Below are 18230 nucleotides of genomic sequence, written 5' to 3' on the forward strand. Positions count from 1 at the left end.
AATATTTACTAGCTTCTCTGAATCTGAAAACTTGTATCTAAAAGGCAATATCCCACAGTGTATTTCTTATTCCCTAATAGTACAGATGTGTTCTGCAACTGTGTAATAAGAAGCACAATATTTGTGTCATTAAAATCGCCAATCTTGCAGTAACTGTTTCTTCTGGTGAGGCACAGTTTTAGATCATCCCCCTCTTCAGCAGATCTCAGTGAGTTTGATTCCGAAGTTTGCACCAAATATAGTTTGTTCTTTCCTTAAAACTCCACGCAACAATAATATTTAAGTTATATTGTTTGGTATTTTAGTCTGGGTATGCCATTTCATGTGCAATTTTCCTTGTTTTTATGGGATTAGCTCAGTTGGTTAGAGCATGGTGCTAATAACACCAAGGTTGTGGGTTTGATCCCCATTTGGGCCATTTACTTAAGAGTTGGACTCGATCCTTGTGGATCTCTTCCAACTCAGAATCTTCTGTGAAATCTGTGAAATCACATGATTGTAGGACTCGTCATATTATTCTGAGAGCAAGTAACACAGCATGAAAAAATAATGTTGTTTTCCAGCAACTAATTCTGGAGTGATATTTAGCTGCCTCACACAAATTCCACAATTTGATTCAATTGTTCTATTTGATTCAAATTGCTCTATAGAGTAAAAACATTTGGTGATAAAGAAATATGAGAGACAAGGAAAAAGTTTGCTGAAATAACTGAATCTGAAATTTCCTTTAAATGCTTCCAGCTGCAAAGAGTATGTCTTCCTCAAACTAATAATGAAAAAAATCCCAAAATAACTGACCAACCAACCAACCAACCCCCGAAACAAAACAAGAACAAACAATTAAGAATAGTCTAACCATACTAAACACTAGTTTTTTTCAGCTATGTCGATCATTTAATGGAATCCTGTGGTTTCTGAACGATCTTTGATAACCTTGCAGCAGTATAACCTAGGGAATTCAAACTTTAATCATCTCTCAACAGGTTTGGAGTTTGTTTGGTCGCAGAGGCAGGAAGTTACCAAAGCAAATGGTCACGTAAAAGTATGTTAAACTAACATTTAGGCAATAGCTTTTGAATATCTATCGTTGAAGAACAAAAAGAAATAACATCTGTAACTGTTCTAAAAATACCTTTTCTCCCCTTTAACATGGAAACAATGTACTGGAGACAGCATCTTCCACTTTTAAAGTTCATTATATTCAACTGTCATCTACATATGTATTTTGCTACTGTTTAGATTACTTCAAGTGTATTTTTTTTTACCTAACTCCCTGGCTGATATTGTTTAGGATACTGTGAAAAGCAGCTGCCTGTGGCTTTCCAAAGAAATTGCCATGCAACAGTTTTACTCTAAGAATCAACATAACTTCCTGTTCAGCTTCCCTTTATGTCAGAAGTAAATAAATTGTTATGAAATATTAAATTTACTGTTCATTGTTGGTTTTTTCTTAAGGAAACTACCGAAATGCACGTGATGTTCTTTTCAGTATGTATTCAGAGTTAAAAACCCAGAAGATTAAAATTTCTTCTGAGATGGCCACAAACCTTATGATTCTACACAGCTATATTTTAGTAAAGGTAAAGAATTGAGAAATTGAATTTATGCATAAGTTGCACAGTCTGTGATTTATTGAACCGTACATGTGGATGCTCTGTATGGATACAGAGCATCCATATACATATTGTCATATAGATTGTATCACAGAATCCAAGTGCATGCTAACTGCAAGCTTCAGGAGGATAATCCGTGGTTGTTTCTGCCTCTTTGATTAGCGTATTTTTTTTTAAACACTGAATAATTCAAAATTGCACATGGCTTCCTGTATTTCTTTTGCATTCATAATTTAAAATACTATGCTACTAGTACAACTATTTGCTATTACTGTTGTTGTTATTATCCATAAGTAGATCACTGCTTTTTTGTAAATTAAATTAAGCAGGGGGCTCAAATGATTTCTAGTAGTTAACCCATGGATGCCCATCAAGATATCCATTCAGCCTGCAAACAGCTTCTGGCCTCCCTCTCTACCAGCAGTGGGGCAAGAGCCTGCAAATAGCAGGCTGAAGGCCAGAAAGACTGTTCTGGGAAAGAGCCACTATGGAGTCTCTAGTGCAGCTCTGCTCAGCTTCATGGAAGAGCTGTGGATGCACAGCTCCCAGCAGGATGAATGCCAAAGACCAGGCTGCAGGAATTACTCTCTAATGGCTGCAGTAAATCTGGTATGTTTGTTATGTTCCAGATTCACGTGAAACGCGGTGATCACATGAAGGGAGCACGTATGCTTATACGTGTCGCCAACAACATCAGCAAGTTCCCATCACGTAAGTGCTGACAGCGTAGGGGAGCATGCTGTGCTCCACGGGGCAGTTCATTCATCAGCACTGTGTTACAAGGCTCATTCTCCTCCCGTGATGCTGTTGGCACACAGCAGAGTATAACCACATAGTGTGCTCTGCCACCGCCCACAGGAGAGCTCTTTGATATACAGCCTCCAGGACGGGGTCGTCATCAGCAGGTTAATCTGTCCTCGCCCACTGTAACTGCACTGCTGAGCTGCCTGAACCAAACATAAAGTCTCAGGATCATGTGTAATGAACTGATTGGTTCTGGGACTTCATGACAAAATTTTAATTGATCTTCTTTTGAGAATAGTTCTTGGGTACATGAAAAATGTAGACTAAAATGTGGGCTTTAAACAGGGCAGACCAGATTTGGGAGAAATGGTTATAATCTGAACATTCCTGCTGTCACATGGTGAGCTTCAGGAGTGCAGGGCAGCGAGAGGTGAAACCATGGTTTTCTTGTATATGGTTATAGGAATGCCCCAAATTCTGCAACTGTTACCATGAGGAAGAAGAAAAATACTGTATTTTTTCATCAGTACCTTTTTTAGCCGTATTAGCTCAAAGGTTTTCAACATTAATATCGGTAAACAAATATTTGACATCATTTTTCCATTCTATTACAGACATTGTGCCAATTTTGACTTCAGCTGTAATTGAGTGTCACAGAGCAGGATTGAAAAACTCAGCCTTCAGTTTTGCTGCTATGCTGATGAGACCCGAGTATAGGAATAAAATAGATCCTAAATACAAAAAAAAAATTGAAACAATGGTCAGGTGAGTGGTGTTAATCAAATGTACATGACACGATACCAAGGCTTTATTTATAATGCTCTTTTTGCTCATAAAGCCTTTGTCCTCTCTTCATATTATTTTGCTGTCTCAAATTTGGAAGGCTAAGAATCATTTCCCACCCTTCTCTGAAAATTAAAGAATCTTCTATTCCCTTGGATGTGATAAACCTTAAATGCAGCGTGAATGTAAAATGCTTCCTCACGAGCAGTAACTTCTTCTGTCTTGTCCATACAGATGCCAGTGCAGCCTTAGAGGTTTAGCTGGTCTCTAGTTGAGAAGGTACAACCAAACGATTAGCTACTACAGGATCAGCATTATGTGTGTCGTGATTTAGACTACTGACTAAATGGCTAAGATAAAAAAGAATGGGAGGGCAAATAAAATATATGAATTCTTGACATTTTCTTCCTTATCTGAAGTTTTGATAGATGCTAGCCAATTTTTCTGCCAGAAGAGGAAGCATAGGCAATTGTATAAGAGCAGGAAAAGCACATGTAATGCTTTTCTCATTTATTCTACTAGCTTCTAACCATTCTGAGACTCAGGGACTTGCTGGCTCGTATGGGTGGTTTAGGTATTTATTCATTAAGTCTCTAAGCTCTCCATGGACTTATCCAGTGTCTCTGCTTGAAGCCAAGTAAATTTGTAGCAACAGGTGACTTGTATGACAGGAAGTTCCATTGTGTCAAGACTGGTCCCTCGCTGGTGTAAAGTGGTGCCTCGTAGTTTTCCTCGTAGTTGGAAGAGACATTAAGGTCACCTAAGAAATGTGAAAATAGTTCTCTCTCCTGCCCATTCCCCCTTAACACAAGTGCCATGATATCTGGAGCAGGCCCATCACTTTGACAGATGCTTGGACAAACAAAGGCAATTACAAGCTGTATAGTCCCACCACAAAGCAAGAGTTTTTTCTGGTTACTCCAGTTCTTTGTGGTCCTGCCACAGAAAAACTCTTGAAATAGAGAAACCATATGTATAGACCTCGATTTTTGAAAGCTTTCAAAGCTTTAGGATCTTTTACAGCTTTTAAAAGGTGATATTGTTTCTAATTAAATGGAAAATTACCTATTTCCAAGTTTACATAATTGTGATGAAACTTGGGTGATAGTTAAAAGGAATGAGCGGATAGAATATAAAATAGCAGCTGGAAGCTGCGCAACTAACTCAAAGGAAAAGCACTTGCTAAATATCAGTGGCATTGTAAAACAGCTTTGTTCAAGTTCAAACAGCTTAAGGGTTTTATTCACACTTGTATCTTTTAGACACCGAGACACAACTGAGACAGAAGAGCCAACAACAGCCTGTCCCTACTGTGCGTTCCAGCTCCCGGAGTGCGAACTTTTGTGTCCTAGCTGTAAAAACAACCTCCCGTACTGCATTGCAACCGTGAGTGTCTGCCATGCTTTCTGCACTGTGACAACGAAGGCAAAGCCTGTCTTCCCTTCTACAAATAAGTTTATCTGAATATCTTTGGTTTGCTAGTAGATCCAAGCTAGGTGTTTTTATGGTTTGTGCCTTTTTCTAATGTTACTAAATAAGTAAAAAATGTTCTTGTCGTCTTTGACACTTTGTCATAGAGTGTCCTGAGTTGCCACCTACAAGTAGCAGGAACTTAAGGGTGACAGTAAAATCAGGAGGTCATTTTGGAACACTTCAGCTTCTTGAGAAGGGAGGTGGAGTACCAGGAATCCCCAGCACACATGCAGTTGTGCACTTGGAAGAACAGACAGGACTGTGCTGCAGGCACCTTCCCAGTTCAGCCCTCTGCTCAGAGGCTCTAACAGCTGACAGAAGTACCCCTTTCCTTTTCCATGTACAGGAGCTTGTGGAGGGCACAGCTCTCCTCCCCTAAATTCCAGGCTGCCGAGACTTCAAATGAAAAAAAAAAATCATTAAAAAAACCCAAACCAAACAACACAATAAATCACAAAAAAAAACCAAAAAGCCCAATGAAACTTCTAAAGTCTGTTTTGGGAAATGCCCAGAATGTAACAGCCAGAATGTAACAGAATTTTTAAGGACGTCCAAGGTTAAGTAATGGTTCAGCCAGTGACCTCAGCAGTTCTTAAATTGCTGATAAATAAGAAGTTTGTTTCAGGATACTTTGGAGTGTACTGAAAAGGTAGGGAGGGATACATTCCCAGGCAAAGTTACTGTATAGCTACTGGATAACACTTTATTTTTATTAGGTTCAAGTGAATTGTCATACTAGAATGGAACAAAAGAGAACTTATTTGAACAGGAATCAAGTGTTAGAGTTAACATTCTTTATTAAAACTAAAGAATTAAGTCTTACAAAAAAAATTTATATCAATTATGTGATGTTTGGCTCTTTTTACTCTTGGTTTAGGAGAATAAGATGATGGGTATACTTTAGCAGTATTATCTTAAGGAAAAAACAAAGGATTTTAAATATTACTTTATGATCTAAACATAATGTGCATGTTAATATATGTCCATCTTGGCTATATTTCATTTGCATCACAGGTATTTGTAACATCATTAAGAATGTGGCATTTTCAAATATCTAATGAGAGTCAGTACCAAGCAGTCTGCTCTTGCAAATCTTATTACAGCACAAATCTCGATGTAGTTCAAGTTGCTGCTGTGTTTTTATAGTATTGAAAAGGTAGATACGAATTCTTTCTGTCAAAAGCAAATTAGTAAAGTGTACCAAAAAAGAGAAAAATATTTCTATGTAAAGAGGCAAATACCAGGCAGGCACTATGCTCACAAACTTGACAGTGTTGAATGGGCTCATGTGTACAGATAGCATTCTAGAATTACCAAACTAAAACAATTTTAAAAGTTGTATTTCAATACACTGTTAGATTTCTTTTTCTAAGAGGAAGACAAATGATAGTGAAAACACTGCATCTCTTTGAGGGCTCCTTTTCTAGTTACAGAATTTACACAGTAATCAGACTACAGTTAACACTATTATGGTTTGGGGTTTTTAATTCAAGATCTTAGAACTCAGCTGCTGAGATTTTTTCACAATAACAGGTACAAAAGTAGATGCCCACTGTACCAGGGCAGAACTTGTCCCTTAATTACTTGTGGTTTTTGTGTGCAGGGTCGACATATGGTACGTGATGACTGGACAGTTTGCCCACACTGTGACTTTCCTGCCCTCTATTCAGAATTCAAAAAGTAAGTTTGGGGGTTTTTTCTATTGCAGAATTCCAGTGTTTGTTCATATTTTAGCAGCAAACGGTTTAATTTGGTACTAAAAACATGTAACAGCTGGGGTGAGTGTAAGAGGAATCCCCCTTACTCGGTAATTGCACCTGCCATACTCACAGGACCTAAAGCTATGATAAAGAATTGGGCCCACGACACAGGGCTCCACCAGGGCTTCATTCAGTAGTGAAGATGGAAGGGGAGCTTGTGTAAGTTCTCAGCTCCTTCCAGGAAGAAGGCCTGATATGGGGGCAGGGCAGGAAACAGGCACAGCAGCAGTCACCAAAACAAACAAAATACACACAGAATTGGGTAATAATCACGTGTGAGAATGGGATTGGATAGCTCCATTCCAATGTCAGGAACTGTGAAGCTGCTGCAACTTCATGTTTTAGCCCAAGCTCCTTTGTATATGTTTTAATTGCCAAATTCTGCTCACTCACTGCGACTAGCCTTCCTGGTGTGGTGTTAGTTAAAAACCAAACCAACCTTTGCTCCATGTAGATAGAAGCAGCTGTTGCTCTGTCCTGCATGTTACATAGCACAGGTCAGAACTCTGCTCTAGGCTTTCTGCCTTGGGCCCAGCTTCCTTTCAAAAATGTTATAATTAGCATTTGACCAGTCACCCCTTCCTTTAAAACAGCATGTTACAGACTGAAAACGTGTGTCCCATGTGTTCTGAAAGGATTAACATTGTTGATCTTAAGAAAATAAATGATTGCACGGCGTACCTCAAACCAGAAGAAGGGGACCAATAAATTCAGGTATGTGCTAGTCTATAGTTTTTACTGAACAGGGCTCAATCTAGAGGACACTGGGAGTTTCTCCCAGCAAGGAATTGTGTTCAAGAATCTTAACTTACAGCCCCAGATAACTGAGGCCCAGCTCTATTTCCCATATTTGCCCTCAGGCATGTAAACACCAGTAGGCTTTGCTACTGCAACTGACCTGGTTGTTAATTTGGGCTTTAACTCCGTTTACTTCTATGAGCGCATTAACATCTGCAAGATGTTCTGGTTTGGAACACCAGCTGTGCTTTAGTAGCACAGAAAACAGTTTAAAGATCTCAACATTATCCAGCCTCCTACAGATCCTCCAACAAGGGTTTAAGTGCAGGGGAGAGAGAGAGAGGTGCTAACTGGAAGGAGCAGATCTAAAATGCAGGTTACATGATCTGATCTTGTATATTTAACAGAATATATCCCAGGATAACAGCAACAAGTATTGGCTTGAAATACTCATATTTCAAAGAATGAGAGCACTGCTCTGTCTATACCACACACTTAGATCCAAGACTTTGGTTTTCTTAAAGAAATGGTTAACTGAATATGAGTTAACGAAGTTCCTTGTTAATTTTGACATTTGAAGGTAGATTTACTACTGCAACCACTTTACATAAAAACTCAGCAATAGGTCAGAGTAATGCACTTGTGCGAAGTTATATATACCACAATAAACTTCTTTTTGGGAGCTTTTAGTTGGTTTGGGTTTTTCCCTGATCTGAGAAAAGACGTCTGCCATCACGATGTCTGTATCTCAAGATATGACTAACAACCTCTGTTTATTTTCAGAACTGCTTGTGTTGGCTGGCAAACAGCAACAAGGAAAGCTCTATCACAAGTTTTCCCCACAATGGTGTAATAACAACCATGCCACTTCTATTTTGTGATATCTGTAAATATTTAGCTTTTTATAAATTTTGTACTTTGTTTTATTGTAGTAATAAAACTGATTGATAATTCTTACCAAGCAGAATTTGCATTTTATCTACACCAAAGACAAGCCATGGGGCAATCTTTGTTATGTGAGCAGCAAAAAGGAAAAACTAACTCCCTACTATTCTCTTTTTCAGTATTACTTATGAATTGTTATGAGTACTTTCTATTAAACATTTCTTACTCTTTAAATATTCCTTTCTCGTTTTGATTAAAGATGCAACTCAAGTTTTGGAACTAAATCCCTCACTCATTTCTGTGTCTCTAACTGAACAAAAGGGAAGTTTTAGGAAAAGAGGAACACCACATCCTATACGTGAAGGAAAGACAAAACCTTGGAAAAAGGGACACAGAACACTCCATGAACTTAACCAAAGCTTTAAAAGAGTCCTGTGAAACATTTTATTGTAATTTTATGTACTGTGTAATTTCTATAATGTACAAATAGGCAATTTATGTTTGGAGTTTTTTGCATCATATACTATTTACAAGACTTCACCACATAATGCCAGGGGATTTATTAAAAAAAAAAAAAGTAGTGAAGTCCTAGGAAGACTCAGCATAAATGCCAGGTAACTAAGCATCACGTTTTCGGCACGTTATACCTGGTGTTGGTTGCACAAGGATATTTATAGTTTGTAACAATTACCACATTAAGAGTAAGTACAGCGGGGCATCATATGAGAGTACAGGAGCTAAGCACCTCTATAAGAGGAGCATTTTCAATGCCCTGGTTCTACTTTCCCAGCTGCAGCACTGGATCTGTTTCATGTTCCTGCCAGAAGTTAGATAAGCAAAGCTGTGTCCAAAGTAAGATTTTACTCCAAATGTCTCGTTTTCTCTTTTCTTTTCCCTTCTTTTTTTGTTGTTTCTTCGTTTTTCTCTCTTTTTGGCAGCCTGGAAGACTTCACCTTTTTTTGCTACAAACAGAATATACAAACAATTTAAAATCCAGCTGCAACCTGACAATACCATAAGTCAAAATGCAATCAGTGCTAAAGAAAGTCTCCTCTTTCTGTCCTCTTTCAGGTGTGAGGTTTTTAAATGCCATGGAGAGCACAGACTCTGCCTTAAGGGCTGACCACAGTTTCCCATTTGGTGATAGATACAAAGGGTATTACTAGGATTGTCATCTCTGATAACCACACACAAAGGCCTGGGGCTGCTCCTTGCCAATGGCACCATCCCCAACAACACCTAAAATATTACTAAGTTTTGGAATCGAATGCAGCAATCATGAGTTTACAGTGATGTCTCACTTTGGTCCAACATTCAAGCAGAAGACAATGGATGGAAATAACAGACTATTTCACACTACCACCAGTTAAAAATTTAGAAGTTCGGAGATGATATATCTATTATATTTTCTTTCTTAATTCGTTTAGATGATGTTACAACTCCCAGAAAGTTAACTAAAAACAAACAAAAAAAAAACTGTGGTGGTTTAATACTGAGGAAACTAAATTACCTTAATCATTGCATCACTTTCAACAGTATCTTGCTCATCCTCATCAGACTGGGTCTCTTCCACATTCAAGTCTTCACTCAGTTCCAATGTCCCTGCAGATCCCGACTGTCTTTTAGATGCCTTGAAAGAACTAAGTGAATATGGAGTCAGATGTGCCTCTTTGTTGTAGGCACGTGTGAAAGCTGCTTTGACCTGTCAGGTTGGAAGGAAGGAAACTGAGCATCAGCTTAGGAACTTTAGATTGTTAGCTAACCAGCTCTTAGCTAGAGATTCCACATCACCTTTCCCTTGGAAAGACGTGACCAAAGATACGTAGAAAAGGACACTGTCTCAAAAGGACACAGAAAGCATCTAAGAGCATATATCAGATAGAGTATGCATCTTCAGATGCTTCTGGCTTAGGCCTACAGTGTAATTGCAGCACTGTTGTTCTGCTGCCACCTAATCCAAGTCGCACCAGAGCCACCTTCAGCAGCACTGAACGCCTGCCAGACTGCGCAGCATATTCAGACTGGGGGTAAACACCTCAAAGTAGTGTAGGGTTAGTTACTAGTACATTCTCCTCTTTCCCTGAGCATCTGATCTGAGATGAAGGAGATCATGGTTGAGATCTCATGCCTGCCTAGTTTGTAACAGGGACTTGAGCTTAAGCTCACCTTGTACCAGGTGAAGGTCCCAACCACTGCAGTGGACTAGCTGGACACTGGAGGAACAGCACACAAAGCACCCCAGGTCTGGCAGTTCTGTTTAACTGGACTGTGAAAGATGGAACCTGCAAGGCAGCCTCTTAATCCAGTGCCCACAGCGTAACACAGGCAGCTGTGTGTCCCTCCTCCTTTGTGTGATGGAAAGAAAGACAGGGCTCTGCCTGAAGGCCGTGCAGCTCACAGCCAGGAACGTGGTGGTAGAAAGGTACCGGCTTTCCCTGTCCTTCTGTGTTCCACTTTATACCCCAGACACAACTGACTCCCAGTAATCCTGTACACCAGGAACAAAAGGTGTAAGACTCCTGAATGAAGCACAGCCTGACTATTGTTTAGGACGTACCCCTAAACCTTTAGTAGTATGTTTGACAGCTGGTTTACAAAGACTACTATCAATCACAGTTAATAAGCAGCTGCACCAACTTCAGTCTTCCGGAAGCACATCCATACCACAGCTATTATTCTAGGATTTCTTGTTTAAAGATAAGGAAGAAAAGGAAAAAATTCACTGGTGAATTTTACCTTGGAATCCAGCTTTGAAAAAGAACTGGGTTTGCCTCCCCACGTGCTTATTTCCATGATATTTTCAATATCTTCTTTCATCAAGCAGTAAGAGTCCATAAATGCTATAGCTTGTTGTACACCATCTGCTCCTAAGTCTTTCAAGGGCTTGACAAGTGCATCGCGCAAATACGACAAATACTCCATATTTACTGTCCTCTTGCATGCCTGGGTTCTTTGTCAAATTGAAAGTAAAGTATCGAGTAAGTAAATCTGTACAGCCACCACCACTGACTTCTAAAGACCAAGCAACAAGTAGGTAAGGAGGCCCTCAGCAAATGGACAATCAGCTGCCTTAAGAGCCAACGGCAAGTTGTACTGTGCCATTCCTTTTGCCACACCTGCAGCAGGGGTAACTGATGCAAGGAATTTGAACACAGTCAGTCTGCAGAAACATATCCCTTACTGAGAAACAACTTCAGGGAGGAAAAAAAAAAAAAAAAAAGACTAAGTACTGCTGACTATATCAAGAGTGGTTTTAGTTTGACTGCTGTCCAGATTAGGCACTAAGTGTCACCAAGAATATACAAGCATATTGAGAGCATATATGAATGTGTCACTTATTTGTACCAAGCACAGCAAGGAATTAATGGTGGGTAATGAACTGCATGAGAACAAACTGTATAAACAGAATGCCAGTAGAATAATGTCAGTACTACCTGAGACTCATGTGCATTGCCAGTTCTTGAATGATACGATCATGTTTGCCTGTGGATGAAAATTTCCCCAGCCAGCTGGGAAAGACAGGAAACTGGGACATGTAACCTCTCATCAGCTCCCCTGGGAGAACACTTGCATAAATAGCCTGAAAAAGTAACACACATGCCAAACTCAAATCACACAATCTCACTGCAACCATAACACACTACCCTACTGGTCTGCATGGAAAGAGCAGTCAGTACGTTCAACAGTGGAAACCGCTCGTTTTAAGAGAACTATCTCTTGGTTGCTTGTTTCTGTTCAATCCCTCTTGGGTTACAGCTTCATCTCTTGTTCCACCCTGTTTGTTACCATGTTCTAAAACACCTGTGACGTTATCTGGGGTTTGAAAACCATAAAAAAAACCCTGTTTGGTTTCTGATGTTTCTCAGTTTAGAGTGTGGTCAAACAGTTGCCTTCACACAAGCAAGTGCTGTGATGTCCAACAGACAGACAGAGTGAAGGAGACATTTCCAAAGAACACTGCAAATATACATTAACTCAGCTACATCACTAAGCAACTCATCTCTCTGGACCAGCACAAAGCAGGGGGTGAACTGGACAACCTCCAGAGGTGCCTTCCAACTTCACCTACAATGCATTATGATGCGTTTTCTGATGCCAGCCATAATCCTTTAAGCACAAGTCTTGTCAGTGTTTCAGTGGTCATTAAAAGAAATACAATGACAAAGCTTCAGTCCTCTGTGCTTTGGGAGAAATCCTGCCCTGGTGAGAGGAAGTACAGGGTAACTGCACATCAGAAGTGATACACACACCATGTGCTTCTATGCTTCCATAACAGAGTCAAGCTTTTCAAAGTTTCAGAAGACTTCATTTCATGTTGCAGCATGGGCTCAACAATATGGACATGGGAAACTCTTCACTAGCGGAACAGAGATTACATGAAGTATGAACTATACAAGTCATAAAATTATACTGAAACGCCGATTTCCACAGATCAGTCTTTAACACTGGATGCCCCTTAAAGCACATAAAATGAGCGTTACGTGCTCACCTGTGTTGGAAGAAGATTCCAGTTCTGCTTGCTACGAATCTGTTTGTCCACTATATCACCATCACATATACTATCAGCTGCTTTACTCAAGAGCACCAAGTGCTTTTTCAGATTTCCTCTGGAAAAAAATGAAGTTGACTGTCTTACAAAGCAAAAATATCCAGGTAGATTTTAGTCTACTTTGACTCGCTGACACAAAAGCCTATGTTAGTTTAGGGTATGGAGTAACTCACCCAGCAGCAGCTGGTTTCACATGTACATAGTTCTCCTGCACAAAAAGAGGTGCTAGGGAATAGTCATGGAAGAAAAGATCTGATTTGTCTATGAGAGACATACGAGAAGCTTCCTCTCCAGTAGCAAAAACCTTCCGGACAACATCAAAAGGGCCCTAAATAAATGATATTTCAATAAGTCAGTGGGTAGCAGGTCAACACAAACAGTAAGACAGCACGATATCAACAAAATTAGTATCGAGGAATATCTCAACTCATCAGTACAAGTTCCACGTTCAGTATTTCCTCCCCAGAACTTCACCAGTTTTAAGAATTGTGTTTCACTTTCAATATTAAGAGACTTATCTCCTAAGCAGACAACTCAGGATGAGAAATATAAGCTTCATAATTGCATCTTACATAAGAGACCAGAACATCAAAATATATACTCAGTCTTAGATTTACTACTCTTCAACTCTTTGTGGCAAATGTGATAGCTCCCTGAATCCAGGCTTTAGTTCAGAAGATGCTGATAAAGCCTTGTGATTATATCAGAATATGATAGTAAAAGCCAGTATTTGACACCAATTTGATATCCTTATATCAAATATAAAAGACAGTATTTGACACTTACCAATTTGATATCCTTTTTGGCTCTGCTGGCATCTGTCTTAGCCTCATCATAAGTCAATGATTTATCTTTTGCACACCACATATTAAGATTATGTAAAACCTAGAAAACAAAATTTACCGTTTGGTAGCATAGTAGGATTTCAATGAAGACTCAAGCAGAAGCAGCCTGATCTTTATACATAAAAATACTGTTCAAATACTACTTTGAAGTCAATGTACACAACATGCTATCTAAACAGTCACTGATGATGAACTGGCACTGACCTGTCTGATGTCCTGATTTGCTGCCAGGATTATCTCTTGCATTGCAGGTGGGGGAATTTTTAAGCCTTCTTTAAATGCAATAGACATCATGGCACCCTGTAATACACAATTGAGAAACTGTCACTACAGAATTCCTATGAATTCTTTCCCCTGCAGAACACATTGACACATCTATGAAAGAGCGCTACATGTTTTTCTATTTTTTTAAAGCACGTGTAGTTCAAATTCTCTTCCATAAACATAAGCAATGCTTGATGTTGATGTAAAAAAGTGCATGATCTTTTAAAGAAAACCCAGTTTGGATATATTTTTAAGATAGACATCTAAAATCTGAAAGACTTTGGGATACTTCATTCTTTGAGAAGAAAAACTCAGACAACCCATTTTGAAAAGCAGAGTTACTCACTAAGATGATCAGTTAAGTGGTGTATCCAATTCTGTATAAAATTCTCCCACGTGAAGGCAGAAGTTACTGATGGTAATTCAGTGCAGCCCTTACAGCCTTCTTACCTTAATCTGTTCTAGACGAGGTCTCTGAAAACGAAGATCCAAACAGTAGTGGACCAAGGAACGGATTTTAGGATGGTTGCGATCATTGCACATACAAATGATGGGTATCTTTGTGTGTCGAATCAAACCAATCAACTCCTGCAATTTAAACACATTACAATTACATCACATAACCTGGATAAGAAGAATGATTAAAATGTCATACCAAACATCATTAGTCCCTGCCTTAAATCAGATCCTTGACAGGTGTAAGTCTATAAAACTCCTCCTACTGTAATCACATTTCTAACAGTGCAAACCTAGACCCATCACCTACTTTTTTCACTTCTTGTTCTATTCAGCTGCAATAAATCTGCTGCCTACCCACTTCCACTGTCTACTTCCAGCAATCATGTTTGGACCATTCGTCAAGAAGCAATGAGGATCAGTAGCCCAGAGTAGAGCTGTCCACTTGCAGAACTAGATTCATTTCTCCAAAGGCCAGTTTGACCTGGTTTATGCCCAGAGGGAGCACACTGCACCCTGCCACAAACAATGAAGTAGTAAAAAGATCAGCTCTTCCCCATGCAAAAAGCTCAACCCTGAGGTTTTGGCATTATTAGGCTTGCCAGAACAAACTTTTACAGCTCTAATGAAGGTGAAATTCAGTCGTTTCATATTCCTGGAATGGAAATGTCTGTGTCTCAGCTAAAGATCTGTATGCCCTTTACTGTCAAACTATTGCCTATGACCATAGGAAATCTTCAGAAGCTAAAACCAGAGCTGGTAAGGAGAACAAAGGATTATGCTGCCTATGCCACAAATTAGTTATTCAGTGTTACTGCCCATGGAAAAGAGCAACTGTCTCAGCCAGAGCATAAACTTCACACTGCAGGTAGATGTCACCACAGAGAGACCTTAGGATAAATTCACCTGTTCTAAAGTGCACACACCCAAATTTGTCACTCCAGGCTTCTTCTACACAAGTATCTTTTTTCCCCTCTATCATGCACAATTCTTACACAAAGATAGAGCTCTAAAACACATCAGATTAGAGAGTTTCTGTTTATGGGCCATGGGTTGAGGACAGTAGACTGGCTTGAATACTTTGTGCTATATATGGTGTGCACTCTTAGCAATGGCATTAGCCAGGAACTATAGCAGTTTCACCTGAATCCCTCCTCTGTCTTCATTGCCTGCCATACCATCCACTTCATCCATGATCAATACATGTTTCCCGCTAACTGATGAGGATGTGCCTGAAAATGAATATGGACAAGAAAATGAGATGGAAATAAGAGTCTTGCTCAGAGTTTTACCCAATGCTTTATAGATGAGGTAACCCCATCCTAGGCAACTGAGGTGATGGTGAACCTCATGCTCTGCCACTTGATCACATGAATCTGTGTTCACACCCCAGACTATAACATTGTGTCATCTTCATAGAAAGGAGTCCCACAGAACACAGGAGCAGCTGCAGAGTTCTTGAGTAGTTTATGCAGATTAACAACTAATTCTACTAATAGCAGGATTTAATTCTAAACAGAACAGGAAATAAAACAGCTTACTTAATGAACCCATCCATTAGATCTGGATTTCTCCACGTGACAAGCAAGGTAAATTCCTAACACTGCTGTGTAATAAAAGAAGCTCTGTCCCTCCTGTAACCAGACTCCTAATACATCAAAAATCCTCCTTCAATCAACAGACATACCAGAACAGAAATCCTTGATGCTGGTGTTGTTAAGTGATTCAGCAACTACTTCCTTTAGACTGTTCTTACTGCGAGTGTCACTGGCATTCAGCTCCACGTAGCTGTACCCCAGTTCCTAGTCCAAACACAGAAACCACACAAAAAGTGAGAACACAGAACAGTGAAAAAGCACACACATATCAAAATCAGACATAGTATTTCAGAACTGCAGAAAAAAGCTCTTACAACACTAGTTTCACATACGGTTTTTGGTTTTGATTCCTTTCTCCTTTTCTGTCACACTCCAGAAATATTTATAACTATGCACAGAACAGATAAGCCCAAAAGATTATTTTTTTTTTTGAGCCAAGTGGGAAAGGGTTGAAGTCAGTGGCACAGATTTAGTTCTGGAAGATTAACAGAACTGCCACCAGGGATAGAAACAGAGCTACAAGCCAAGGCTGGCTAAGCTCCATGGTATTTCCAGTTGCATAACAAAGAGACATATCACATCCCTCTGAAAGCTGCAGGAAAGAGCAGCTTTTAACTAATTTAACTCATAGGAAACACATGGCTCCCCCAGTAGCACTAACACTTCAGAACAGGGCTGCATGTCAGCCCCCGACAGAACTTAACCCAGCTGCTACTATCAGCAAACTCCCCTGCCAGGAGCACACCACACCACAGCAGGAAGCACACACAGCCTTGGTACTGTAGCCTTAACAACTCAGTTTCGTTGGTGATTCCTGTGGAGCACACTGAAATGCTCTGCAGAGACCTGAGGCAGCTCTGAGTAAGCCACGGAAGCATGCTCTGAGAAAGAAATGAGCCTAGGAGAGTACATCCAGTTTTTCTGAGGGTCTAGTTTTGGGTGTGGCAGCAACTTGTTGACATAAAACTCTCTACTAAATGTGGTGTGAGCACAGTGTTCCAGTACCTTAGAACAAGCCAATTTCTAAATTCAGATTTAGAAATGCACACACAGCACTGTCAACTCAAGTGGGACTCGATGATCCTGGTGGGTCTCTTCCTACTCAGCATATTCTATGACTATGAACTTCTCTCATCGTAAAGTCATATTTCAATTTAAAGTCTGGGAGAGATCTCTCTTAGATAGATAAAAACCACAACCTTAGGCTTTCAAAAAGCTTGCCAGAATTTGATTCCCACTAAATTTAGCGCAAATATTCCCCAACTTGAAGAACTACTGCTGAATGCTTATAATTTTGGAAAACCATTTCCAATTGTTCAACACACTGAAAACCACAGACACCCATTGCTACATTCTTGGCTCAGGCATCTAAACATCCACATATTTTCACCTGTAACCCTGTTCTAAGCAGGTGGAGTTTGGCTGAGACCAGACCCTGGTTGTTTAAGGGAATATCCATCTGCACACTGTATCTGTATCCAGATACAGAATTAATATATAACAAAAAGTGCTGGGAACAACTTAATATGAACTCACCTTACAAACCAAAGCAGCTGTAGTAGTTTTACCAACTCCAGGTGGACCAGAAAGTAATGCTGCTTTAAAACTAGTCCCATCATCTTTGCTTCCAGCTTTATTGGTCTTTGCTATAAAAAAAAATTCCACATTTTACATAGGTATGTAATTACAAAACAAAATGCAAGCTTCTAAAGATATCAAATGTCACTGGAATTTTTCCTCATTTAAGGCCCAATAAGAACATCAAACGATGCATACACATCTGCATTCTAACCACTTGGGGAAAAGCAGCTTAAACCAGCTTAAAGTATATGACTTGCAGTGATTTTAAACTGAAAAATAGCAAAAGAGCTATTAATGTAATACAACAATTTCAGCAATTTCCTTACAAGCATATCATATAAATATACAAAACACCACCAAACCCACACACCACCACAAACAAATTACACCAAACCCCAAACACACCACACATAAAACCTCCACTGTGGCTCAAGTAAAACTTAAACACTATTTTAAGCATAGGGAAAAGAAGCCTGTAGGATGACAAACTGTATCTACTTGACACATCAACTACTTGTCAGAGCCAGGACCTCAACAATTTATCTCATCCCCAGGTGCAACAGCAGCCCTTTAGACATGCTGCTACCCTGTATTTCCATGTGTACAGACAGGTTAGACTGGATAACCTCATTTCACTTCTTGAGAAAGAAATCAATATGCTCAACTCGATGCCATTTTTAGATACATCACTGCTGGGTTATTCTGGTTTCTTTTGTAAAAATGAAACTTAACACTTGAAAAAAAAAAACCACCTTTGAGACACAGTTTTCTGTTCTTTTTTGGGGTGGGGGAGTAGGAGGGGGTTAGTAAGTAGACAACTACTTCACTAAAAAAACCTCAGGCTCAACTGCTGCTAAAAATCCATCTGACTGCAGCGTCATTCACAACTTCCAGAGTCGCTCTGCTCCCGCAAAGGCCCTTATGGGTCCAGGGAACCAAGC

The 18230-nt window shown here is 39.6% G+C and overlaps 2 protein-coding genes across 3 annotated transcripts in view; one reads left to right on the forward strand and one right to left on the reverse strand.

The window, feature by feature from the left end:
* The window catches only part of WDR19 (WD repeat domain 19), a 41891-nt gene extending 33826 nt beyond the window's left edge, over nucleotides 1-8065 (forward strand). The window contains exons 31-37 of one of the 2 annotated variants that reach the window (XM_032685181.1): nucleotides 1456-1580; nucleotides 2243-2324; nucleotides 2972-3122; nucleotides 4403-4526; nucleotides 6217-6293; nucleotides 6967-7087; nucleotides 7895-8065. In XM_032685181.1, the coding sequence (XP_032541072.1) occupies nucleotides 1456-1580; nucleotides 2243-2324; nucleotides 2972-3122; nucleotides 4403-4526; nucleotides 6217-6293; nucleotides 6967-7081 (674 nt within the window). In that variant the 3' untranslated portion in view covers nucleotides 7082-7087; nucleotides 7895-8065. Of the gene's footprint in view, nucleotides 1-1455; nucleotides 1581-2242; nucleotides 2325-2971; nucleotides 3123-4402; nucleotides 4527-6216; nucleotides 6294-6966 lie in introns of both variants that reach the window. The other variant, XM_032685180.1, reaches the window with a different exon arrangement.
* Nucleotides 8066-8416: 351 nt separating this feature from the next.
* The window catches only part of RFC1 (replication factor C subunit 1), a 33351-nt gene continuing 23537 nt past the window's right edge, over nucleotides 8417-18230 (reverse strand). The window contains exons 14-25 of the mRNA XM_032685182.1: nucleotides 17245-17354; nucleotides 15798-15912; nucleotides 15254-15342; nucleotides 14105-14242; nucleotides 13595-13690; nucleotides 13332-13430; nucleotides 12719-12873; nucleotides 12486-12603; nucleotides 11431-11576; nucleotides 10733-10946; nucleotides 9507-9698; nucleotides 8417-8958 (exon numbers count right to left, since the gene is read on the reverse strand). Coding sequence (XP_032541073.1) covers nucleotides 8857-8958; nucleotides 9507-9698; nucleotides 10733-10946; nucleotides 11431-11576; nucleotides 12486-12603; nucleotides 12719-12873; nucleotides 13332-13430; nucleotides 13595-13690; nucleotides 14105-14242; nucleotides 15254-15342; nucleotides 15798-15912; nucleotides 17245-17354 — 1574 coding nt within the window. The 3' untranslated portion in view covers nucleotides 8417-8856. The remainder of the gene's footprint in view (nucleotides 8959-9506; nucleotides 9699-10732; nucleotides 10947-11430; nucleotides 11577-12485; nucleotides 12604-12718; nucleotides 12874-13331; nucleotides 13431-13594; nucleotides 13691-14104; nucleotides 14243-15253; nucleotides 15343-15797; nucleotides 15913-17244; nucleotides 17355-18230) is intronic.

The sequence above is a fragment of the Chiroxiphia lanceolata genome, chromosome 4, assembly GCF_009829145.1.
Source record: "Chiroxiphia lanceolata isolate bChiLan1 chromosome 4, bChiLan1.pri, whole genome shotgun sequence".
NCBI classification, from domain to species: Eukaryota; Metazoa; Chordata; class Aves; order Passeriformes; family Pipridae; genus Chiroxiphia; species Chiroxiphia lanceolata.